This window comes from Pagrus pagrus (genome assembly GCF_965226575.1).
Source record: "Pagrus pagrus genome assembly, chromosome: 16".
Lineage (NCBI taxonomy): Eukaryota > Metazoa > Chordata > Actinopteri > Spariformes > Sparidae > Pagrus > Pagrus pagrus.
The window spans coordinates 5,544,171-5,569,762 of NC_140200.1; the positions used below are offsets into that span (position 1 = coordinate 5,544,171).

Genomic DNA, 25,592 nt, shown 5'->3' on the forward strand with positions numbered 1-25,592 from the left:
TGAGGTAAGTCTGAGCGTGTCCCCTTTTTTATCACTGGTTTATTTATACTGGTAAACATCAAACAGAAACAACAGCAAAATCAAGAGCTGACGTCCTCCCATATTTGTGATTATCGTTTCTCTTACATCGAAAAGTTAATTTACAATGGTTGTCATCGGCAAGACTCGATAAACATCAGGAAGTAAAAAATATGGAGATGAACCATTCCTCCAGATTCTCATCCACTGGGGATATCAGATTACTTCTCCGCACCTGTCGCGCCGTCGGTGTTTGGTTCAGTTGTCGCTCCAATCAGTCAAGACAGGAATCCTATCAGAGTCGAGTCTTTGTGTAATTATGTGATAAAAATGTATCGATTCAAACCGGAGGGCAGTATTAGGCTGAGTCGACTTGTGCCACAAAAGTACTGCATTGTGCTGCGTTTGAGGGTGTCGGGATGAAAAAGATGGAGCGCTGTCTGTCTACTACATTCTGTCCCAACACCTCTGGGATGTAAAAGCACATTCGTAATCTCTCCAAACCACCGCCAAGGTAATTAAGACATGTCGCCGTCTGTCTGTAGAGCTGGAGACAAGAATCATGTTCAAAGTCTACAGAGATTGTATCACTTTAAGTAACAGGCAATGAGACTGCGAGTATAATAACCCCACCCCCTGCGTGTTTCTGTCTTTGTTATAATACAGTATGTCCAGGTTACTGCATTCAATACCACATGAACACTTATGGTCGTGTTGAGATATATAGTATCTCACACAACGTAACATTTTTGTACATGAAGTTGTTTTTTTATACATTGTTGTGCCTTTCCTCAAAGTTTGATCAAATGTCCTTATAAAGAAGACTTTGATAGGTTATAAGGTAGAAAACAAATGTGAAACGTTTCCCATAACCCTGTACGCCTGCCTTGCACCCAAATATATGAGAGAAGCTCACAGGTCCCTCAACAGAGAGCGCAAAAGCTCAAAACAAGGCATAAAATCCCTGTCGGTTTCACAACGGGCCACAAATCCAATCCAAGAAAACAAGCGAACACCGGTCGTAAACTCCAAATCATAAAGTGCTCTCCAGAAGCCACTCAGACCTGGAGAGCTTGTCCCTGGCCCGGTGAATGTTTGTTGTGCTCTCAAGCTGCGGCAGATCTCCGCTCATCGACAGGCTCCGCTTGGAGCGCAGACTGGCCCCAGTTTTGGGGTAGGCCACATAGCAGCGCTCCCTGTATGAGTCTGCGTTAATGGAGTGCCTGCGGTTCACTCTCACTCCACCTGCAGGCACAGTCATGTAATGCTGAGGGGCCTGTTGGGGCCGTGGGCCCCTGGGAACGGTAGTCCATTTGGTGGGCTCGCCGGGAAAAGCCAGAGCGACGGCGGTGGCCATTTTTACCTCTGAGGAGTTATTCCGGTTCATGTTATCCAGCTCGACGTCTGCCTGAGCTTCAGACCGGCGAGCCTCTGAGGGCTTTGGTGGAGCACTGGAACGTTTGGGCCTCGGAGCGCCTGGGGAGGCCGGATGCCAGCTGTGGCTGGCAGCAGAGGAAGAGACAGTGCAGTCCGGGACGGTGGGTTTGGTGGAGGCTACAACCACCGGCGGTCGCTGCTTGGCTGGCTCTGGGGGCGGCAGGGCAACTCTGAGGGAGTCCTTGTCATTCTTCTCTGGACGCAGGACTTGCTTGGAGAGAGACTTAGGAATCCCACAGCCTTGTAGCTGTCCGTCACTGCTCAGTGACCGAATATCTCCCATCTCGAGAGCCTGACATGACAGGAGACAGGAGACAAGTATGTGAAGAGAGAAAAGAATGAAAGCAATTCTTTAGACACCATTGTTTCAATATCTACAGGAATAATGAGCAGACAAAAGAACAAAACAGAGGGAATCATGCCAAACTGACCTTATCTGCATCTCCTTGGTTACACACCCGGTAGCGCACAATGAGGAAGATGATAAAAGCGAGAACTGAGGCCACGATAATCCCTCCGATGATAACCACGATGGTGCCCCCGAGGAACTGGGACTGCATGAAATGGCATCTCAGGTACTGCGGCTCTGTGGTGAAGTGGACACAACCGATCACCCTGGTGGCGGTCAGCGAGGTCACCTGATCATCGTAGATGGCCAGCACACACAAGTCATAGTTCGTCCCAGCCGCCAGGTTGTTTACCAGGATGCTCTTACTTGTCGGGGGTATCATTCTGTGAAGAGAAAAAAAGCTTTGTGAGTTCTGACATAGATTAGGGAGGGTTAAATGAAAGCAGACAGAAGCAAATCAGATTATCCGGCTTATTGTTTTGTAGGGATGAAATGACATGACAATCATTCATCTCTCAGGAGGCTATTTAAGATCTGTCTGGGCATAATCTTTCATGACATTTGATTTATTCTCTCCAGCATCATCACTGATGAAAGGTTGCTTTCAGTCACTGGGGAGGCAGGATGCCTGTTTGTTCACAACATCAGGATTACAGAGTTTCCCTAATGTCTCCTGAATTAAGTAGCCGCTGCTGAACGCCATATGGGTTGTTGACTTCGAATTTCCTACGGAGGAAAGAGGTCTGTGCGACGGTCCTATCATATCACAGTGATTAGCGCTAAATAAGGAGTGAAACAGGGTAGAGATGAAAGAAACGCTGTGCACGCTGGTTGCTAAGACGGGCATGTGTGAGGCCTCTGATGCTTTTTGTAAAACTGCTCTTTCATCTCCTATCAGCGGTGCTGACATTCTGTTTTGATTTTGTTGATTAAGCATTATCAAGGTTTTGCACATAATAAATGATCGCTCCGGCGAGGGGGTGGATTATCAGTCAAAGAATAAGAAGTCAGATACCGTGCATTAGTCTGTCTTCCTGCTGGGATTAATAGACAGCACAAATAATCATCATCAGGACGGCTAGGGCCAGTTCTTAATGACTTAATATTCAAATGGATTTAGGCCTTCAAAGGAGAATATAAAGGTAAAACACGGGTCATGGGGATTTTTTAGAATATGATCCCAATCAGCTTAAGTGTATTTGCATACATTCTTATTCAGATTTGAGGTTTGCTTACTGGATTAAACTGCATTATTTTGCGGGTATTTTAAGTTGAAGCCGGTCATGTCTCTGTGTTTACCTGTACACAAGTGAGTCATCATAGGTGCCATTATATTGGATCTGGAACATGCGTATTCCAGGAATGCTCCGCTGGAAGTTAAACCTGACCACGGCCGACGTGGACGTGGCCTCAGCAATGACCACTTTCTTCTCCTGGCTCGTCTTGGCGTTCCCCAGAGGCAGCCCTCCCGCCTCCGCCCCCGTCTTGGTCACTGTGGCGATATCTGATGATCCGGGGTCAGGCTCCTGCTCGGCGACGGTGTTGTTGGTGAAATGAGGGAGTTTAGCGATGACCAGATCTACCGTCTGCTGGGCCTCACCTGCCGGGTTGGAGGCCACGCAGGTGAAGGAACCTGGAACAGAAACTAATTAGATTATTATCCTCCCCGGTATTCGTTGTGAGATACAGATAAGCATTACGGGGGAAAAACAGGCACTGAAGTTACAATAAAAAACATATCTTATCCTTTTCACAGTAAGAGTTTGATATTTGGGAACTATGCGGAGCCCCGAAAAGTCCTGAAAGATGACATTTCTTTATCTTGTGCACACAAGATAAAAAAAAATAAAAAATCGTTTGAGAATACAGTTGCTCTGTAGTAATACACTTTTTTGCTGTCTTGGAGAAAGTTGGATGATAAGATTTACATCAGTCACATATCTGGTAAAATAAGGCTATACAGCCAGCAGCTGGTTAGCGTGGTTTAACATTTCAAACAGAACGAGCTCGTCTGGCACAAAATCTGCCTCCAAGCACCCGAAAAAGCTCACTAATTAAACTTGTCATATCCCTTTTGTTTAATTCCAACGAAAACCTTTGTGTAAAAATAACAAATCACCACGAGGTTGCTCCCAGCCAAGAAATAGCTCAGCTCGTGTTGGGTCCAAAACGATTGTTTTGTTTATCTCTGTGTAAAATCCTGAAAGTTGACTGTTAGCAAGGTTAACGTTTTTAATAGCTGGCTTATGTAAGGGCAGTATGCTGGGCCTCTACTGTACAATCCAGCCACCGGCTACCACTCGATGGGGGCAGATGATTCAAACAACAGCTGTGTTTTGACGTGAATGCAAAAGGAAGGGGGTGAGACAGATTTTGAGTGGCATCAATCTTCTCATTCAGCTCTCAGCAAGAAAGCAAATCTTTCCCAAAATATCAAAGAAGTGAAGTTTAAATGTTTAATGTGCTGCTTTAATCACTAAAACTTAAAAAAAGTAAGAAACTTATCCAACAAGGTGAAAAGTCATTTGTTGTTTACACTGTGACTTTAATCAGAGTGCGAGCCAACACTCACTCTAAACTTTATCAACTGATGTAGACAAATACTTAAGTCCTATAGTCTTCTGTGTACAAAAACAAACAACCAATTTTGCTTAGTAAACAACACAAGCGCAGCCGCTGGGGGACGAGGGTGGGGAGGGTGGGGAGGATGGGGAGGATGGGGGGGGGGTGTAAACAGACCAGAGTCCTTGACAGTGCTGATGAGGATGTCCAATGTGCCGTCTGTGTGGACCGCGGCCCGGGAGGAGTTGGACATAAGGCGTCCGTCAGGGGCGATCCAGTGTATAATGGGGTCAGGGTCGCCCCTGGCCTTACAGCGCAGAGTCACGCTCTGACCCTCCAAAGCTCGCAGCTCCTGAAGCAGAGGGAGGAAAGGCGGTTAGTGGGAGGACTTTAGCATATGTAAAATACACAGATACACCGACTGGATGATGTACTGAATCCCAAAACTGAAAAAGAAAACCCTTTGGCCAAACAGTTTGTGCTGTGAGTTTAGTTTAAGACTCTGAACAAGTGAGATATTATAATTAATGCTCATACTGATGATGTTGTGTTTTTAAAGCAATATAACCCGGAAATATAATCAACAATTGATCATTGTCATATTATTGGATTAGCATGTTTATGAAGACAGGATAATAAATATGACAGTTCATTGCTGTATACGGGGGATGGAGTCCAAGTGAAAGATAATTTTCTCTGCAATTATGCAAAAGACGTCTGCTGCATGTAAATGAGATGATATAGCTGTAGTTATTTGGCAAGGTTTTGATCAGATAATTTTGTTTGGATGCATGAATCAGGGGCTAAATCACTGTAAGCTTTCAGTGTGTAATAAGGGCTTCGCTGCAGATCCCGCAAATAAACCTGCAAATAGTTTTATTAAAACTGAAAATCCTGCTAAAAGACTTATCTAAAAACTCTCCAGAGGCCAAAATTTGATTACATTTCTTAAGTAAGTACTATATATTTTACAATACTCAGTAAGCTGAGCCGATGGGTCCCAAAAGTCTTGTAAGACTCATCTGGATTGCGAAGCTAATATTTGTTGTGACAGTCAAAGAAAGCAGGGAGTGCCACCTCGGATTACCTAGGACAAAATCTACTGTCTGGCTCAGCTAGTATAACAGTAGTAACTAATAGCTCTTACAGTGCACAGCTCATGTCGAGGTTATACCTGAGAGTGCCTGGTGATGAGTGGAGGCTCGCACAGGAACTCCTCCTCTGAAACAGTCCAGAAATAGCGTCCTGCGAGGTGCTGCGGCGAGGCACAGGTCTCCAGATCGTCCTCCCTACGCAACCTCCGCAGCCAGAGCAGCTCACAGTTACACCTCAGAGGGTTCCCTCCGAAGCTCAACGCAAATGACGTAGGCCCCATTATCCCGGAGGTGGCCAGGACCCCTGCTCTTTGGAAAACGGGGTCAGGAGGAAGCTTCTGGAGCTTGTTGGAAGTCACGTCCAGCCTCTTGAGCTTCTGCAGCCCAGAGAAGGTGCCCTCGGGGATGTAGCTGATCATGTTGTGGTCCAAATTGAGAGTGTGGAGATTGGACATCCTCTGAATGGCCACCCATGGCGCACCTTCCAAGTTGTTGTAGGATAAGTCCAGCTCTTCCAGCGCGGTGAGATCATTAAAGGCCCCAATATGGATGTGGGTGAGCTGGTTGTTGTTGAGGATGAGGTGGTGCAGCTTGGACATGCCGCTGAAGGTGTCGTTGGTGATGCGGCCAAGTCGGTTGCTGTCCAGGTGAAGGGCTCGTAGGTTCTCCAGGTCTTTGAAAGCATGAGGCGTGATGGAGCCGATGGTGTTCCGAGAGAGGGTCAGGTCTACCAGCTTGGTCATGTTGGCAAAGTCTTTGCGCTTGATGCTGGTTACAAAGTTATCCCCAAGACGCATCTCCACCGTGTGCCTGTCAATGTTCGGGGGCACAAAGAGAAGCCCCTTTTTGTCGCACAACGTCGCCAGGTTGGGGTTCAGCATCTGGCAGACGCAACGTTTGGGGCAGATCTGAACTTTGTGGGCCTTCACAGCCACGCCGAGGACTATCAGATACACCAGGAGAGACTCCATTTGGCTTTTCAGTCAGGTTAACACACCTACAACAGATCAAAGCAGACAGACAGAAAGAGAGGGGCACGCTATTTATCAGGTAGTCAAAGAACAAGCATGAAATCTGTGATGAGAATTTGTATCATCTTTATCAAACCGTCAATTTTGTATCTGTGAACCAGGGGACTCTGCTCTTTAACGCTGAAGATTAGAAACAGTATTATTGCCAGCTCACAGCGAAGATTTACGGAGACTCCAAACTCCAAGCAGGAAGCTAAGTAAGTGGATGCCTGAACAAACAATAAGTGCTGTGCAATTAGACATGAAACTAATTATTCACCTTCAAACTTGAGAGTGAAACCTCCCCAGTAATCTTGTGTGATTTCTGTGACAGCTCTCCTTTCTAGCCCCTGCTCCACCAATCCTACTTTTTTGATATGATAATGCCCAGCCTTTTATGTTTGTGTACAGAGGGATGAAAGTCTAGACCGGCAGTCATGGGCCTCATCAGAATTAGACTGATATCTCCCAGGATCATATAGCCAATAGGAAAGGGATGATTGGGCCCAGTGCCTCAGCAAGGATGTGCTATGCCTTGCTATTGATTTTCTCTCTGCTCTCTCTTGCTGCTACTCTTACTTATGACACAACTGAGATGGGGGATAAGGAGGGATCCATTTGATGAATCCTGAGACCTTGTCAGGGATAGAGCATGTCATAAAACTAAGACAGTGGAGATCAGATCACAGCTCAGCAGGTGCACCGCAAAATGTACCAGAGCGAGAGTGACATTCGCTGCGATTATTTTTAGAACTGAAAATTTAGTGTCATTTTGGTTGAACATGCAATATTCAACCCTCTGGGTGTCCCATTACGGCACACAGAAAGGCACACCGATCCAATCAAACACGGGGAACAAGGGATCCAATCCCACAACTGTTGTAAAGGCTAACCTTTAAATACCGAAGAGAACGGCTGATTTATGATTACAGCGTTTTGTGGTGTGCTGGTAATGCCTCCATTGTCGACGCTGGGTCTTGGGGTGTGTGCATGAAAATCTTGTCTCAGCAAAGGGCCTGCCAACCGAGTGCCTTCATGCTTCAAAAGTCTCTGTTGCTACGACACACAGCTCATAACCCTGACAGTTGGAGTATGAGGTAAACATCATCAAGTAAAGAGAACATCAGACAGGATGGGAGTGACATGCGTGCCATGTGAGGGCATGTTTTTAATGTGAGAAGAGGAGTGAAGGAAGCCTGGTGGCATCCACTGACTGCAGTTGTGTTTTGACAGCTTGGTAAAATGTATCACAGCCCGACAAGGAGGCGGGAGAGAGGTCGCCTTAAAATGGCCTCTAATAGCAAAGGTAGGAATGATATCATTGGAAAGACATTTTCATGAATACTGCTGATAACACAGCAATGAATCAATGTCTTTCTCGACCCATTTTTACAGGCGACAACTTCGCCGAGTCACACAAGAGCCCTGTTTGGTGGATTGTAGTCTGGGGGACAGTGCTGCGGGGATCTGAGGCTGCTGAGAAACGGTCCGTGGAGTCATTATTAAATGTTGTCATGAATCTCCTTAAAGCACGGCAGATGACTTCAGTGTCAAGCAGGGCTGCGAAAGCTGTGTGGAAACTTTAGTGCCTATTTTAGGTGTCTGTGTGCATCAGAGGAGAGTGTTCAAAAGCTGAGGTGTAGGCATGTGTGCTCATGCTGGCGTGCCAACCACCTTCTGCTCTGACTCTGAATGGCACGGCCTCTGGATGTGCAATGAGGCGGAGAGGACCTGCTACTTCCAGACTCGAATGGCGCTGAAGACGTGATATTGATTCACTCTCTAGAGATGGGGCCTTTTTTTCCGCCCCTGCCGCTGAAAACTCAGCCAAACGTGAAGAGAATGGTTGCAACGGTAATCCCTACAAAATTCGTTCTGTGAGGACAAAAGGACAGCCCCCTCTCGCTGGTGAGACAGGACAGGAAATATCTGTCGCCGTCTCCCTAATTTGCATTTAATTATGGTTGCTCCGCGGAGATTTGCATAACAGGTTGCACTCATCAGGTACACGAACAAATAAGTAGATAATCAATCAATGCATTCATCAATCATGCACTTCATCTTTAAATGTCACTCCCCCAGAAAATCATTATCCTCCTGGTTGGGCTGTTCATTATAGTACGGCGACTTGGGAGGGCCACATATAAACAAGAAAACAGATAATCTACTGATGCGTTAACCATAATCTCCTTCTTAGTCAATCAAATGTTCATTTACTACCTCTGAGCAGGTCTTTCTGCCCTCAGAACAGAACAGACTGACAGCACACACCCACACACGCACACCAGTGGGTGGATTTGTGCCTAATAGAGGTAGCTCACTACACAACAACCCCCAGCAATGGAGACAGACATTCATGCGCAGCAACAGCAGCAGCAGCAGCAGCAGCAGCAGTAGCAGCAGCAGCAGCAACATACTGTAGGAGAGGATATCCATGGTCTCCCTAGGGCAGCATTCACCAAGAAAAGCCTTATGCAGCATACTGCATGCCAATCGGCCGATGAGGTCATGGGGGATATGTTTTCAGATGGTCGAACTTATGCTCGAGCTCATGTGAGAAAGCCTCTGCAATCCACGTCTGGGCAGGGAATCAGGGAAAGCAGGCCTGCGAGAGGAAGTTAATGAGATGAAGTCTGCTTGGTATGCCTCCACGCAGGTCGACACGATGGCACACAGGCAGCGTCTCACCTGGGTGACTCTGGGAGGAAGCAGCCGGACGTTTGCTCTCTGCCAAAAATACGCTCTGTTGTGTCAAGGAGGTAGAGTGATGCTGCAACATGATGGTAAAATGGTATCGACAAAGCAGTGAAATGGGTCCTCAGCCTGCCTGCTTTATGAGACCAAATGGAGCGGCCGAGTCCGCTGAAGTGGATCATATTGTGACTGAGCTGGTAGAAAATGCGTTGCCGGGTAAACGCACGTTGTAGCCCGAGTCCAAACATCCTGACCAAACACTGATGCAGCCATGGAGCGTCTAACTAACACATCTGTGTTTGTGAATGTGGATATGTGCGGTGACACTCTTTCCCTACCGAGTCTGCCAATGTTAGAACGCGATAGCTCTTGGGTGACAGCCTCGATGCCATGGCAACACAGAAAACGTCAGTTTTGGGTGAGATGTAATCAGTGGCTCATTTTCAGATCACCTGCTAATATTTCACACAAAGAGTCCGCTCTGGAGGAGAAAAGGCCTCGACAATCGAGGTCCTTCCATAGCGGACTCATTGTACCGTTTCTGACCCGGTCGTGACGAGAAGAAAGGAGATTGTGCACTCAGCTAATCTGAACATTGGATTCAATGTTTGGAGTGACTGAATTATTTCTGTTTCTCCAGTCTCGGTGTAATAAAAACCCCTAATGACTTGACGTAGAACTTTGATGTAGTTGAAATAATTTTCTCACTCAGACACTTTTGTGTTAGAAATGTGTGCATCTGTGTGTGTGTGCCAGGGGGATAGCATACTAAGCAGACCCCGCTGCATCAATAGAAGTGCTGTTCATCAGCATTTACAACTCACCCTTGTAATGCCGAGTGTTTTCCTTCACACGCTATCACAGGAAAATTTCAGCGGTACCTTGATAAGCTGGATGTCTCGAAACTGGAGCATCGGTCCCACAAATAAACACCGAAAGACACACATTTTACATGCCGCCTTGCGTTACAGCGGGAGGCTGAATGTGCCAAATTTAAATGCTGAACACTGACTTTGGATCTTAATTCTCGCACCGTTGTGACGTGCCCTGATGTGAGGGGGCTTATGACCAGGGATTTTCTTCCGGAAAGAGGAACGCAGAGTCCGTGAACACCGCTTCTGAATACCAATCTGGCCTCTTCCAGTGAATATTCTCCACGGTATGGGCCTGCAGGTTTGTAGACTTTCAAATGGGCCAATTCCCAGGTGCAGCATCGGGTACAGGAAGTGTAAGAAGACGCAAAATCCTTTCCTCTCTTAATGCTCTGTTACATGGGCTTTTATCACGTTACAGTCTAAATGTGAGGGAATAAGAGCGGCTCAAGTAAAATCCTCGATCACTCTATCCATCGACTCACTTCCCGTCTTTCACAGACCCCCAGGATCCTGTGTTTTCTACCTCACACAGCAACAAAATGGCTAAATAATGCATAATCTTCTCTATTGTGTTGTGTAATGGGAAAGCAACTCTCGGACAGGCACATGCACACACATACACGCCGCATGTGGACCGAGTGTGCGCGCATGCATGGCAAGTTTGCGACTGTTAAATAATCCCAAGTGTCTCAAAGCACTTCTTCAGCACAAAACAAAAGCTCTTTTGGAGGCGAGTTAAAAATTTGGGTCAGTGAATGTAGAGCTGGTCTGCAGAGCAGCCTCGGTGTTCAGGAAGCACACATCACTCCTCTGCTATCGGTGGAAGGTAGCAGCACAGAGGCTACATCGCTGAGTGCATTAACATAGCAGTAAGAGCAAATAGGAGCAGCAAAATGAGGCGTGGGCCTGATTTCACTGGTGTAGCAGTTACAATGGTGCCTCGGGCACTCATGAATAATAAGATATTTGATAACTAACACTCGACATAAGACAAAAAAATCACTGGGGCCACATTTCACCTGTCTCCATCAGTCACCTGGCAACATGTTCCCCTGCCCACACACTCATCCTATTATCAATTTTCTTACTTAGGGCTAATTTAGACTCAATCACACCTTAATGACTGATTTGCATACCAGCTCCAGCACAGAGCAGCCTATCACATGACCCCGTGTGCTGATAAAACCCACTATAAAACCAAGAAACACCTCACATCTTGAAATCAATCTTTTTTTTTTCTTTTTCTCCTGCATGCATCTGCCTGAGCGGGGCTGAATAATGGCCACATTAGATTCTCACTTTCACCTGTAGGGAGAGAAAAAGCAGCACAGGACGCAGCCAAGTAGAATAAAATTGCGATCTGATGGCGTTTCCTTGGCAATTGAAGAGCTCTTTTTTTTGACCTTGCGGTACAGGTCCTGGGCTGGTGGGTTACAGCCACAACCCCTGTCACGAGGGAAAATCTGAACCCTGTCAAATGGGTCCTGAGAGAAGTACTTCAAGTCAATATTGCGCCTCTTGAAAAGACAGTTCACCCCCCCTAAAGAGTTCAGAGGCGCCAATTCAATTCCAGCCCATAAAATATTGAATTTACCTTGCAGATGAAACATGAAGCCAAGTCAGAGGAGGGTGGGTTTGAGCTGATTTCCTCCCCGGAGGGCTGAGAGCATTCTGAGAGCGGGGCTTGCCTTTTTTTTTTTAAAAAATGGGACCGACGGTGCCTCTCTCTCTCTCGGAGATAATTCAGGTGTCCCGAAACACGCGTCTCGGCTCCTATAACATGTGACGGCCTGCGAAACCGGCGATGCCCTTCAAGAAATCCATGACGAGCAAGATAAAGGACGACTCCTCTCCGATGCCCCTCGCACCGGAGAAACTGCAACTCGTCGTCCCCCCCTTTCGAGAAAAACACTGGGAGAGAGAGAGAGAGAGAGAGAGAGAGAGAGAAAAAAAAAAACGCAACCTGCAGGGTCCCGGTGCGGCTTCGAGGCTGCAGCTGTGCGGGATCGCCTCTACTGCGCATCCGCCTGTATGCACCTCCAGAAGAGAAAACGCCTTTGTAGCGACAGGCTGCTTTAATATCTCCGAGCTCAGCTGTGACTGACTGACTGACTGACTGACTGGAGCTGCTTTGAATTCAGCCAGATGTTCGTATCGCTTTCACAGGGGAGGGGAGGGGAGGGGAGGGTTTCGCTGGCGACGCAGGGCTCAGTGCGAGTTAATCCAGATTGACTGAAAGGTTGCTGCCATCATATGCCCCCCCCCCCACCACCACCCCTCCTTCCTCCTCATCCCTCTGCCCCCGGACTACTGTCAACCACCGACCCGGCTCCATTTCTGACCAGAGGTGCTGTGCTCGGAATGGTAATCAGCGCGCTCCGAGCCGCACAGAGACCATTTGTGTGCATAGACAGATGCAGTGCCTCCCAGCCTATCTCGCAGGCAAGGCATCATAATTTATTCATGTAGATTGAACTCCACTGCACGAAAATGCAGTCGGCCTATAATATTCTCTGCAAAAAAAATTCAATTTTTAAAAAGGGGACATGCTGGAGAAATAAGTTAGATGATAAACCAAGTGTTTTTTTTATTGCAAATCCATCCATTGCTCTAGATGAAAACCTTGGGTGCATTTAGTTTGTGCCAGATATAGCAGCCTATAGCTGAATATCCCTGCATGTATTACATAGATTATTGGCAAGAAAGTGTTGAGTTGGCTGAAACTGAAAGCCCTGGCTCCCCGTGGGTCTGCTTGGCACTCGACCCATCACTATCTGATAGATGCGATGATCCTGTGGCCTTTTGTGCGAGTTGGCAAAGTAGCCTATATGTTCATAAGTCTTTTACAGTACAGAGGCGCGGGAGTCTTCTCGCAGACTCAGAGTTTTTTTTTTTTGTATTTTTTTTTTTTATTATTGTTTGAAAGAACAATGACCTTACACATGCTCCCGGGGGCCTCCTGGCACTTTGAAATGACTGTTCGCTGTCATCCGCAGAAGTACCCTGAGGATTTCTGCTGCAGATCAATAGCTCCATCCAGTTACAACATGAGATCAATGAGAATAGCCTATTAAGTGTAGTTATCCAGAGCTGAAATGGCAAGAGCTATCTAAGCTGTTTATAGTGTGCGTAGAGTCACTGATGTTACATGTATGAAAAAGTGAAATCAGTCTTTGTTGGGAGATCACTCGGTAGCTTGTAGCTTCTTTTCAGACAGGACAGTGTTTACAATAAATACTGTTTGATCTGAAGAAGAAGAGAGAAGGAAAAACGAGGGGAGGAGGGCAAACAAATGACCCCGCTGCACACCCTAGTTTACTAGTAAATACGTAAAATAAAAGGATAGGTTTAAAGGATAAGTTTAACTGAAAATGAAAACTCAGTCATTATCTACTCACCCAGATGTGGATGGAAAGTCAGGTGAAGTTTCGTAGTCCACAAAACATTTTGTGGAGCTTCACAGCAAAAAAGCGTTGCAGCATTCTCCTAAACAACTGAAGCAGATGGGGACTTGTTTTAAAACGTAGAAAAAAACAACAGACAAAGACATAGCGTGGCGTAATCCAAGATGTTATTTACACCCTCGACGAGCGGTCGAGCCCGTGCGTCGACTTCAGACGGGGAGTGGGCTAATGCTTTCAGCCTAGCAGCTACGATGAAGACTCCAGCTTCAAAAAGGGTGTAAAAAATGTTTGTAAATCAATTGTAGATCTCGGGGACCCCACCAGCTGTATGGAGCCATTTAAATTATTTTTCTGTTGTTATTTTTTACATTTTGAAGTCTCCATCTACTTCATTTGTTTAGGAGAATGCTGCCACACTGTTTTGCTGTGAAGCCTTAAGAAATGTTTAGACGTTCATCGGTATAGGGGTGAATCGATTATAACTGATTTGTTATTTTTTGGGTCAACTCACCCTTTAATAATCCCTATTCTTTGTTATTACATCCAGTGAAACATGAAAACAGCAATGTTTTATACAAAAATAAACAAAATGTTTATCCCAAGTGTTTTTATTTTGCAATAGCATGAAATTAGCTTTCACATTTCTGATTTTTTTCTGGGGGGGGGACGACCCAAAAACCTTGCAGAACATCGGATTTTCCACCAGCCACAACAACATACAAGCATTCTGCTGGTGGGAGAAGTGTTAATGTCAAACCTTTGCGAGTGACCCACTCCGAGTGTGTCATCGTACTCATCACGAGCTGACAGGTGGTGATGTGAAACCGCACTGACATGTTCTGGTTTTTGCTGCGCTCCTTTGCTGCTGTGATTCACGCTGGGCTCACTGACGCATGTCATCCAGGAACTGCTGGTAGGTGAGGCTGTCGGCACGCTCACCTGTCCGGCTCTTCTTCTCCAGAAACAGGCCCCTGACGTCCCGCGGAGGGTCAGCGATGCTGCGGCTCCACGGGGTCTCTGTGATCCCTAGCAGCTCTCGCACATGAGCAGAGATGACCTGCGGGGGTGCACAACGGGGTTGAGTCCTTTGATAAAGTGTATGTTTACAGCATCTAACCTTTATATAATAAGGTAGTCCCACTGCGAGTTAGTGTCTAGTCCTTTTAAGGAGATCGCACTTAGATAGTGGCACCGTGGGAAGAGCGGTCACAGGGTTACACTCCCAAAAACAAAAGCATCAAAGGACTTATAGTGTAAATGGAAAGAAATCTTGACTCAATAGAGGCACAGGCAACTCTTTACCGAGTGCGGTTTGATGTCTCTACAGTAATGCAGAGCTAAATGCATGCGGGCACTTTCAGCCAATTTAGTCCTGACCTCAGGGGGAGAAAAGAAAAAAACACCTGCTTTAACTGTAAACAGCATATATGTGATACAGGCTACGTGAGGTGTCTGCTGGCGGTAATGCTTGGCTATGGCGCATAACTTTAACTGGATGTCACACTGTTCAAAGAAAGGGGGTTTTCAAGTGCCAAATGGGATACGCAGTAGAGTTGGCACAGACTAGACTCGAGTTTTCTCGTGTTTACAGTCCACTTAGAGAGATATGAGAGACATTTGGATTACGATTGAGGAGGCAAATAAGAGGTATGTGATGTGTGCTGTTGGGTTATTGAAAATGATATCTAGTGGGATTTCTAACAAATGCTACGAGTCAGGATATTTAAATGACATCAGAATGTGATTAAGACTCAGAGGTAAGAGTAGCCTGTGGGTTATAGCACACTAGTTTTTTAAAATCTTTATCTCGGTGTTACTCAGCCTGTTGAAAGCGCTTTGAACATTGTGTGAGCCTCCATCTTTGATACGTAAACAAGTCTCCAGTGTAACATCAATCTCTTTTTTGAAGGCCGCCCGAATCAAAAACTCAAGTTTCCCACCACCACCTCCTCCTCCTCCTCCACCATCACCACCTCCTCCTTCTCCTCCTCCTTCATACCTGCATGTCTTTAAAATCTGTGACTCCAAGTCTTGGCAAGTGGCTGCAATTAACATAAATCAGCTTTCTTCCAGTGATGAGATTCTCTGTGAAACAGGCCTGCGACATAAACAAAATGAATATTATCATCATTATAATGCTATCAGTGTTATCTCTGTTCAGTCGGGTGAATGTTAACATACTTTGTATTGTGGAAATCCAACAGACTCGATCCATCTCCCAACATCATGACAACTCCACTGCAGAAACTCCATGTTGCCTGTAAGCATGTTGCCATGGAAACTGTTACCTGCCAATAGGTGTTTGTAAGTATTTTCCGTCATATATATAAATGTATAAAAGCACAGTTGGTCTAGTCGTTAAAATATATATATATAAAAAGTGAGTTTTAACGGGAAGTGTCGGACGTTATGAGACAACTAGGCCCCATTTCTGACAGCAAAGTTCCCGAAGAAGCGTCGATAAAGCGTTAACTCCAGTCTAGTGTGTGTGTGTGTGTGCGGAAACAGCCAATCAGCTTGTTCTAATTTGGGGCGGTTGGTAAACTACGCGCAGCGATTGGCGGTTATATCGAGTATGTCCCGCCCACACCGAGCGGAAACAGCGAATGGCGCCGCGCGCGAGCTTTCACAGATCGACAAATGAATGCGCGCAGGTGCCGTGAGCCGTTGATGTGTTGTAGATCGCGGCCGTGTATCCCTCCGCGCTGTCCTGTGCAACGTTTCTGCTAGCCGAAGTTCTTCTCAGCGCTCCCCGTGTCTTGTGGGTCGGTTGAAGGGCTTCGGAGCAGGAAAAGAAACAGAGAAACCCGACACTCCACAATGGCAGCGATTCTCCTCCGCTCCCTTTTGAATAAAAAGGTAACACGCGTTCATGCTCGTGTTTTGCGGAACAGTTGTTTTTTTTGTTTGACGCGCATGCAACTCAAACTAGCTAACAACCTAGAAGCTGCTAGCTAGCTAGCAAGCAAAGTCGTTGTCCAACAGGCACGTTGCACCCAACCCACTTCTCTTGGTTTGCAGGTGTTTAATATTCATGTGCAGTTTAAAGTTGGCTAGGCGAGGGCAAGGTTTCATTTACGTCATGTGTGCATGGGTGACGAGCGATGGAGCACTCAGACATGGCTGTTTTGTGCTTAACAATGGGTTTAACATGAACTGAAGTTGAGTAACTAATGCTCTGGTGGTGTTTTATTTCTTGCAGGTCCCCCTCCAGCTGGGTCGTTGCTACTCCGCCTCCTCGGTGGTAAGAGCCTCACAGGATTTCATAACCCAGCAATGAATGAATGAATGTTACGTGTTCACCACAGGCTGTCCAGTCTGGTCTCCATGTGCCACATTTTGTTGCATCACGCAGTTAACCTTCATCATGGGACACTCACGACCTCTTGATGTCAAACACAACACAACCCAACACAAGTTTGTTTTATTGACGTAATGTAATCCACATGCATTTGTTCCTGTGCCATGAAACTCAAAACGGAGCTGATCCTGTTTTCTCAGATTATAAGTTAGATAAACCTTAATGGGTTGTTACAGCAGCACAAGGACAGCGGTAAGTACAGATAAATAGACTCATGAGATTAGAGTGAAAACAGAAACAAGATAAAATGACAGATCCTTAAGAAGATAACCCAAATTCAACCCAAATTCAACACACACAGCGTTTTTTTGGGGTGATATACATTACTTGAAATAAACATGTATGTTAAGGATCCCTAGCATTTTGTTGTTGAAGCAGTGTGACCAAGCGGAGACTTTACATTTCAATAAAACAAACTTTTCATTGTTTGAGCTAACCACGTGGCCGTCATGACGTATTCCTTACTATAATATGTTGTTTGTACTGTTCCGGTGGATTTACTAGATGGGCAATTCATAAGATATTTCCAGATTTGGATGGCTGTGGGTACATTAATATGACTCAAAATGATTTAGTAAGCAAAACCCTCCCTGTGTAAGGTTTCACTGTTTCTATAATGTCAGAGTTCTGACACTAAGCCAAATAAATGCTACTTAGACCTACAAGTTGGGATTTGTGTTGAGGCATGAATCCAATAAGTGCCATTTTTAAAGCACAAGAGGTTTCCAGTACTCGCCGCAAGAAGCTCTGCATAGAGATGTCTCAAAACATCTCTGTTTTTGCAGTTGGTATAAAAGAAAGCATCCAACTGTTTTGCATAAAATGTGTAGTTCTTATACCATCAGATGTTTATCAAGCCGCTGCCAAAAAACATTGCAGGGAGTGAGCTGTTTTTCCTCATAATGACTGCCTTCTATAAGCTTTTAACATTTACTTTGTTCATTGCGTTGTGGGACAAACATGTACATCAACAGCACATTCAAAAAGTGTTTTGATAGCATGCACATTGACTTCATTTCAGTACTATTCCAGTGCTTATGTATCTTCAGCTGCGATAATACTAGAGATACAGGAATATTTTTTACAGAGCTTAGTATTTTATAGCCAAAATGTTAGCAGAAGGGATCACATGAATGTGCAGATTTACATTTTTTTAAAAGGTCCCTGCTGTATGAACACACTCTTAAAACAATTTGCACAGTGCTTTAAACGTGACTTACTGGTAACACGGGTATATCAGGCTGGGAAGAAGCCAGGTGCGTCATTCCCCTGAAGGCAACCACATATGTGTTTAAAAGTGACAGAAAACTAGAACAAAATACATATCAAGTACAGTATTATAAATACACACTACTTACTCAAAACCATCTGAGAATTAGTATGTATTATGGGATTGGGAGACTCTCTGGACCCTCAGGACTCAGTTTAGAAAAGTCTGATCAGACCAACTTGAATTTTAAAACCAATATCCACATCTCAAAGTATAGAAACTAAAGAGACTTAAAATGAATCCTTCAGAAAGCCACTGCGTATGTTGTGGTGACTGATGGATGTCCTTAATGAACTTAGCAATGATGTAATGAGGCAGGAAGGGATTTAATCATATGCTTCCTTGATCCTCTAGCCCACCACCAAGCTGTTCATCGATGGCAAGTTTGTGGAGTCCAACACGTCTGAATGGCTTGACATTCACAACCCTGTGAGTATTCATAGTTGAACTATATCCAAACTCCAGCGTGGCTGCAGTAACAAGACCTCTATATATATGCTTGCCCCAAATAACCAGTGCCACTCTGTGATAGTAACTTATGAACGTTGTTGAGGGGAAACTAAGTCTTGATTTGCCAGTTTCTGATGTTTAATTAGTAAGAGAAATCAGAGCCCTGTGTACACAACCAGACCTGTTTTATATCTTCTAAAAGTCCAGCTCTGCTGTAGTATAGCAGGTATAAGCCTCTAGAAAAGGTGTGTTGGATGATTATAGCATGCAAAATACATTAAATATAAACTATATAAAACATTGTTATCAATATTAATGAATTAATGTGCATGCAGTAATACCAAGTAATGACTTCCCCTGCTCTCTATCAACTTGTCTGGTATGAACTGTCTTCTGCTCCGCAGGCCACTAATGAGGTGGTGGGACGTGTTCCCAAAGCTACCCAGGAGGAGATGCTGGCAGCTGTGGACTCCTGCTCCAGAGCCTTCTACTCCTGGTCGGAGACTTCAATCCTCAGCAGGCAGCAAATCTTCCTGCGCTACCAGCAGCTCATCAAGGATAACATTGTAGGGAGATTTGTCACTGCTTTGCTTCTTGTTGTGTTTTTATTTTAAGATAACAATTTAGAGACCATTGAAGTGGTTTGTACGTGTCCGTCTTTTTGCTTTTTTCCTTGTTGATGTCTTTTATTAATCGTGAGCTGTTTTTTCCTCTGTTGTTTCAGAAAGAGCTAGCTAAAATTATCACCTTGGAGCAGGGCAAAACTCTCGCTGACGCCGAGGGAGATGTATTCAGAGGACTCCGTGAGTAAAGCTTAGACCTCCCTGTGTGCATTTGGTATTCGATATCCTAATTAAATTGGAGTGCTGGTAATATATAGCATGGATCAAATTCCGCTGCTCAATCTATTGTCTATAGTATCTGTATCTCCTGATGAAAAGTCTTTCTGCAGCAACCCTTTATGTCATTGCCTGCGCGAACGAAGTGGCAGCAGGGTGTTGGTTATTTGCGTGTAACCAGACACTGCTCGCTAAAGTTACTTTCACTTTTAAATTAATAATGGAGCAACAGTTCTTGTTTTGGCCATATTGGCATAAAGTGGCTTTCAAAGTGCCCAATTATAACAAAACAAAGCTTCTGGAAACAGCATCCCTGCAGCATCACATCATTAAGTCCTGATGTTGGAGTGTGTCTACCTAGTTGTTTTTTATGTAAACACTTTGCAGGCGCTGCTTTTAGTTGCATGCTATATAAAGATAATTATGCAGTTCCCCTCGTTGCGGTGCACTTGCACTAACAAGAGCCATGTTGAGAAATTAAAAGAGCCATGCACACTTGCAAATAAAGGAAGATATATTTTGGTTATTACAAGACAGAGCTGCCAAAGTGTCTTTTTTTGTGTGCTTGGTACAGCTGCCAGTTTTTGAGAGTTATTCTGGCATGCTGACTTTGAACTTATCAGCTGAGAGACAGGCTACATCTGCAGGTGTGCTGCCAGCATTAGATTTCCCACAGTGCTCGAGCCAATGGTGCTTGAAGTTTTCGCAAGTTACAGTTTGCTCATCGGGAAACAAAATCAATTAACTGTTTTTATTTAGTAAGACGGTGATTTAATGTCTACATTACAATGCATCATCCATTTTGTATTTAAGCACATCATCTTCAATAACTCTCATTTCTAGAAATGCATCTATTTGTTTATCTCTTCCTTTTTTTATTTATTTACTTCAACCTCGCCTCCTCTTCATCCTCCAGAGGTAGTCGAGCATGCCTGCAGCATTACCTCCCTCATGCTGGGAGAGACCTTACCCTCCATCACCAAGGATATGGACACTTACACCTACCGGCTGCCCATTGGCGTGTGCGCCGGCATTGCCCCTTTCAACTTCCCTGCCATGATTCCTCTGTGGATGTTCCCCATCGGCATGGTGTGCGGCAACACTTACCTGATGAAGCCTTCTGAACGGGTCCCAGGATGCACTATGCTCCTGGCCAAACTGCTCCAGGACTCCGGGGCACCAGATGGTACAGTCAACATTATCCACGGCCAGCACGCAGGTGAGTGTGTGTGTGTGTGTGTGTGTGTGTGTGTGTGTTTGTCCCTGCTCATTCAGATGCACATGATCAGTGTGTGTAATGAGCACTGGGGAAAGGTCCGAGGATGATTCAAAGACTAATCACATACCCCCTGGCAAATATGTAGATAGGAAATTTCCATATTATGTGCGTCCTATATGTGTAAGTAATTCAGGTGGCGGAGGCGAGGGGATTTGAATCTCTGCACTCTTATATTGTGCCTCGAGGGTGCAGCGCAGATGAAACAGAGAGGATTTACAGTATCCGTTTGTATCTTTGTGTAGCTGTGAACTTCATCTGTGACCATCCGGCCATCAAAGCCATCAGCTTTGTGGGTTCCAACTCAGCTGGAGAGTACATCTACGAGCGGGGATCCAAGAACGGCAAGAGAGTGCAGTCCAACATGGTACACAGAACTTTCAATACTCCTTTTTATTCATTTTAATAACCTTAGAATAAACATATAGTACTTTTACATCAGGGATTTATCGGTCTCACTAGACTGAAGTTGTTGTTTTTCCATTATAACCCACTTATCAAATATTCCTATTGTTATGGGTAAAAACATATGGTGCAAAATACTCACTATTACTGTTACCAAGACAACAGCTCTGGGCTTAGTTGTCGATCACTAAGATTTGTAACATATGTGATTAGCAGTGTGCTGCATCTGTTTGATGTCTTACTGTGTAACTGGAGAGAAACCCTACAGAGCCGTGTCCCACATTTCTAATTTCAGGGGGCCAAGAACCACGGTGTGGTGATGCCCGATGCCAACAAAGAGAATACCATCAATCAGCTGGTGGGCGCAGCCTTCGGAGCAGCTGGCCAGCGCTGTATGGCTCTCTCCACTGCTATTTTCGTAGGGGATTCTCGTGAATGGCTCCCAGAGCTGGTGGAGCGCTCTAAATCACTGCGTGTTAATGCAGGTAACTTCACTAGTAACACTGTCAAGTGGGGTTGCAGTGGTGTGAGATTTTCATGATGCTGTTTAAAAAAATATCACAGATTCATTGTATGACATATACAGTGTTACATGGTTATCAGTTACAAAGACAGGAATCAAAAGGGGCAAGTTTTCTTTATTATAATTTCACAAAATTATATTTGCTGACAGACATGAAACACTATTACAGTATAGTTCGATACTGTAGATAAGCAAATGTGAATAGTAAGACATCTCAATTATCATCACACAGTCTACTCGCTGCAATCGTAGTGTCAACACAAATTTGCTAATCATTTAAAATAGTATTTGTGCATTTTGATATAAAATCGTGATACTCAGTGTATATATCAGCGTGATACTGTCCATTTATAAGGGGAATTGTTATGTATCCTTAAGGCGACCAGCCTGGGGCAGATGTGGGGCCCCTGATCTCTCCCGATGCCAAAGCCAGAGTGGAGTCTTTGATCCAGAGTGGGGTGGACGAAGGTGCCAAACTGCTGCTGGACGGAAGAAAAGTCAACGTCAAAGGCTATGAGAATGGAAACTTTGTAGGACCAACCATCCTGTCCAATGTTACGGTAGGAATTGGCTCGGCCGCATTTATTTATCAATCACCAAAAAGTAGAGATGCACGGATTGACCAGCGACCGGCCAATCAGTGTCAGATATATCAGATTTTGTGCTGGTCACATTTATACGCATGCATTCTGCTCCCCACCAACAGGACCGCCAGCCCGAACTGAAAGAGAGAAAACTAAATATTTTATGTTATTTACTTAATTTATGTGCACTCCTTCCATTTCAACTCAGTGTGAGAGTCTTTTACTGCGTTATGCCTTTTATTTACAGTCACGCTCTCTAGCGCCTTTCTCTTTTCCTCTGCGGGCTGTGTGTGTCTGCGTTTCACTGCGCTTATCAGGGGGAACTTAAATTTTCATTCCCATGCTTTTGCATGCCCGTGTCACCAACAGGCCACTCAATAGAAAAGCGTTTTGCTATAACATAAGATACCATAACATTTTAGATCAAGTGAGATATGCTGCAATTAATTATTTGTTTGTACAAAAAAGCTCCGTCTAGTTACACTTCATTTGAAGAGTTGTTTTTTTTTAATCTTTTGTATACTGTTGCTTATAGTCCATGAAAAGAAAATCGTAATTGACCAAAATCAGAATCGGCAAGTGTGAGATTTAAAAAAATTGGAAATTGGAATCGGCCAATAACAAGAAGAACAAAACGCATCCTCAGCTCAGGGTAACTTGCATGAATGCCTGTGAATGTCAGTTCAGTCTGTTTGCACTATTCTTGTTGTCATTTTAAATTACATTTCAGCATCCTTTGTTCCCACAGCTGTTAGACTTAATATTGCTTCGCACAGGTTAAAAAAGCTCTACAGCTCACCTACAGTTTATCCTGAGGAGGTGGAAGTAATTTTCCAGGTTAAGAAAGCTGATAAAATGCTTTTACTCTGAAGCCTAAAATTAGGAACACTCTATAAATTTTGGGACTTGAGGCAGATTTTCCTGCCCAGACAAGTTGGCCGTCACAGTACAGCCATATTAAATCATCATCTAATAATGTCTTGCTTTGTCAGGGACAATTTGCGCCACCCATCCCCGCTTCCTGTTATGAGTGTTGGGTGTCAGACATGGTACATATTAAAATAGAAAGTAGATGTGAGTGTTGCTAAATGCATTTAAAGCACAAGCTGCAGATGATGTTAAATTTTGGACAAATCTCTGATGTGACGCTTCTGCTTTCTTTCCAGCCGAACATGACATGTTACAAAGAGGAGATCTTCGGGCCTGTGCTCGTCGTCCTGGAGGCTGAAAGCCTCGACGAAGCCATTTCTTTAATCAACAATAACCAGTACGGCAACGGCACCGCCATCTTCACCACCAATGGAGCCACGGCACGGAAATATACACATGAAGTGGATGTCGGCCAGGTGAGGGACGCTTTTCAAAAGGATGCTGGAGATATATTCTGGGATACAAATGGCTCACCCGTAGTGTTATTTTCTGGTTGGTTATTTTGGTCCTCGGTGAGTCACCTGTACGAGACTTTGATGAGTAAACGGTTTTATATGGGAGGTGTAGTGATTGAAAAAGAGGAAACGGATGTCATTCATGTAAAATGTCTGAATATTTATTGGAGTGACTTGATGGCTCGGAGGAATAGAGCTTTTAGTTGCATCCAAGATTTTTGTAGTCCATTTTTAATCAATACGCAGTGTGCATATGCCAGATGTACATTGGAGACGCGTCAGTAAGGGCTAGTCTGAACAGGAGGAATAATTAAAGCAAAAACAGTTTTTAATATTTTAGGAAAGACTGTCGCAAGTTTTTTTCAGATTCCATGTGATAATAGAGTTTTGGTCCAGTGGAGTCCATGTACTATTTTAGATATATAACAGCATTTCTCCTGCAGAGAGAGAGAGAGAGAGTCATTTTTCACCACCTTCATCCTAAAGGAATTATTTGTGTATGCCTCGCTCACATTTACTCTTAAAGGGAATCCAGAGGACCGTGAAGTATATGTGTAAAGCTGAAAATACGTTATATTGATCTGTCGCACTTGACTTTTAAACATACTGTCAACTATCCAGTCCCCCCCACAGTTTTGAGAAGGTTTTGCAGTGCATTTGTACCCCTACAGCAGTTGTGTGATTTCATATTAATGTGTGTATACGTTTGTACAGATTGGTGTGAACGTGCCCATCCCCGTCCCCCTCCCCATGTTCTCCTTCACTGGCTCCAGAGGCTCATTCAGAGGAGACACCAACTTCTACGGCAAGCAGGTAAAAAGCAGCTCGTCACGTGTTGGATTATAAAAACACTCTGCATCATCTCCCAGATCGCTGACACAGCAGTTGTCTCTTCTCCACCAGGGCATCCAGTTCTACACTCAGATCAAGACTGTGACATCGCAGTGGAAGGCTGAGGATGCCACCGTGACGAGCCCAGCTGTTACAATGCCAACCATGGGACGCTAAGTTGAAAAGCACATCCAGCATTACTGTAAATGACTCCTTATATGCCTTAAGACCAAGCCCAAGGACAGGATTTGGGGGAAAAAGAGAGGTTACGTGTCCTTTTTTTAATTGTTGAGAAATATTCACACTGGGGGATCGCTGGTTGGTGATTGTTTGAACTCGTAGACAGTGTTGTTGCACAAGTGCACACAAATGCAAAAGAAAAAACAAACACGGGGAGATGAACTGGACTGATGCAATGACTGGTGCTGTGGATTTGTTGTGTTTTGTACCCGTTTTCTCCTCTTCATTTCCTGTTCGGATCGAGTGGCGATGAGTTGGTTAATCATGTTACATTTTTTTCAATCTCTGCTGTCACATTTCTTTAAATCTACAGTAGATATCAAAAAGGATCAGGGATTCTGCCTTCAAAGCAGTGACAGTCTTCCACCAGTATCCTCTGTGGTTTCCTTCTGTTCACGAGAGCATTATGTAGATACTTGAAATGTAGATAAAAATAGAACAAAGGCTGCAGTAGATGGACACACCCATTCTCTGTTACTCCACTTAAACTGAAATAATGGTTTCTGAGTTTTTTGTCCCGTAAATGTATATCCCACTGTAAACTATCCAGTGTCGGGATTAACATATCTTCTGTGTGTGTCATAGAGGTCCACGGTTTTGTACTGTATCGTTTTTAGAGACAAGAAGTTAAATTGCAGTGTTTCACAACATTGACATCTGATATTCTTTGATGAAGATCCTATGATGAAGCTGTTGGTAGTCGTGGTGCGGTTACAGTATAAGCTATGTCCCCTTCAGTTCTCTATCAAGTCATGTGGCTGAAGTTGTAAGCTGAAAAAAAATAAACTTTTGAGTCTGTTTGAATAAAGACACTAATTTGACTCTGGTGAATTCTTGGTTGTGTTGAAAATGTTTTAATGATGTAAGAGATCGTGCAGATGGAAACAGTGTGTGATTGTTTGAACTTGACTTTATTCACCAGCCTGTGAACTGTAAACATCAGAAATAATGCAGCTGATGGCAGAACATCACCCACTGAAAGGTT

At 44.5% G+C, this 25,592-nt stretch overlaps 2 protein-coding genes across 7 annotated transcripts; one reads left to right on the forward strand and one right to left on the reverse strand.

The window, feature by feature from the left end:
• lrfn5b (leucine rich repeat and fibronectin type III domain containing 5b) lies at positions 1 to 15,978 on the reverse strand (the record flags this gene model as incomplete). Of its 6 annotated transcripts, none has more annotated exons than XM_084377593.1 (9): positions 15,625 to 15,978; positions 15,443 to 15,541; positions 14,383 to 14,500; positions 13,438 to 13,533; positions 5,541 to 6,457; positions 4,544 to 4,718; positions 3,104 to 3,437; positions 1,887 to 2,187; positions 1 to 1,747 (listed from the first exon to the last, which is right to left on the reverse strand). In XM_084377593.1, the coding sequence occupies exons 5-9, from the start codon at positions 6,429 to 6,431 to the stop codon at positions 1,052 to 1,054; spliced, it is 2,397 nt and encodes a 798-aa protein (XP_084233719.1). In that variant the 5' UTR covers positions 6,432 to 6,457; positions 13,438 to 13,533; positions 14,383 to 14,500; positions 15,443 to 15,541; positions 15,625 to 15,978. The 6 variants fall into 6 exon arrangements, with proteins under 6 accessions (XP_084233719.1, XP_084233717.1, XP_084233720.1 ...); XM_084377591.1 differs by having other exon boundaries at positions 14,201 to 14,500; XM_084377594.1 differs by lacking the exon at positions 13,438 to 13,533.
• Positions 15,979 to 16,115: 137 nt separating this feature from the next.
• Positions 16,116 to 25,428, forward strand: LOC311271767 (methylmalonate-semialdehyde/malonate-semialdehyde dehydrogenase [acylating], mitochondrial-like). Its single transcript, XM_084377597.1, has 12 exons — positions 16,116 to 16,302; positions 16,646 to 16,687; positions 18,429 to 18,503; positions 18,929 to 19,090; positions 19,249 to 19,327; positions 20,280 to 20,582; positions 20,885 to 21,006; positions 21,340 to 21,529; positions 21,946 to 22,127; positions 23,318 to 23,497; positions 24,251 to 24,349; positions 24,440 to 25,428. The coding sequence occupies exons 1-12, from the start codon at positions 16,264 to 16,266 to the stop codon at positions 24,542 to 24,544; spliced, it is 1,578 nt and encodes a 525-aa protein (XP_084233723.1). The 5' UTR covers positions 16,116 to 16,263; the 3' UTR covers positions 24,545 to 25,428.
• Positions 25,429 to 25,592: the final 164 nt, after the last annotated feature.

What these genes read in the sequence shown, in the direction of transcription:
- LOC311271767 (XM_084377597.1), top strand. Translation starts at nt 16,264, where the DNA reads ATGGCAGCGATTCTCCTCCGCTCCCTTTTGAATAAAAAG. An exon ending in GCTCCCTTTTGAATAAAAAG is followed by an intron (nt 16,303 to 16,645) that starts GTAACACGCGTT and finishes TATTTCTTGCAG; the next exon opens with GTCCCCCTCCAGCTGGGTCG. An exon ending in GCTACTCCGCCTCCTCGGTG is followed by an intron (nt 16,688 to 18,428) that starts GTAAGAGCCTCA and finishes TTGATCCTCTAG; the next exon opens with CCCACCACCAAGCTGTTCAT.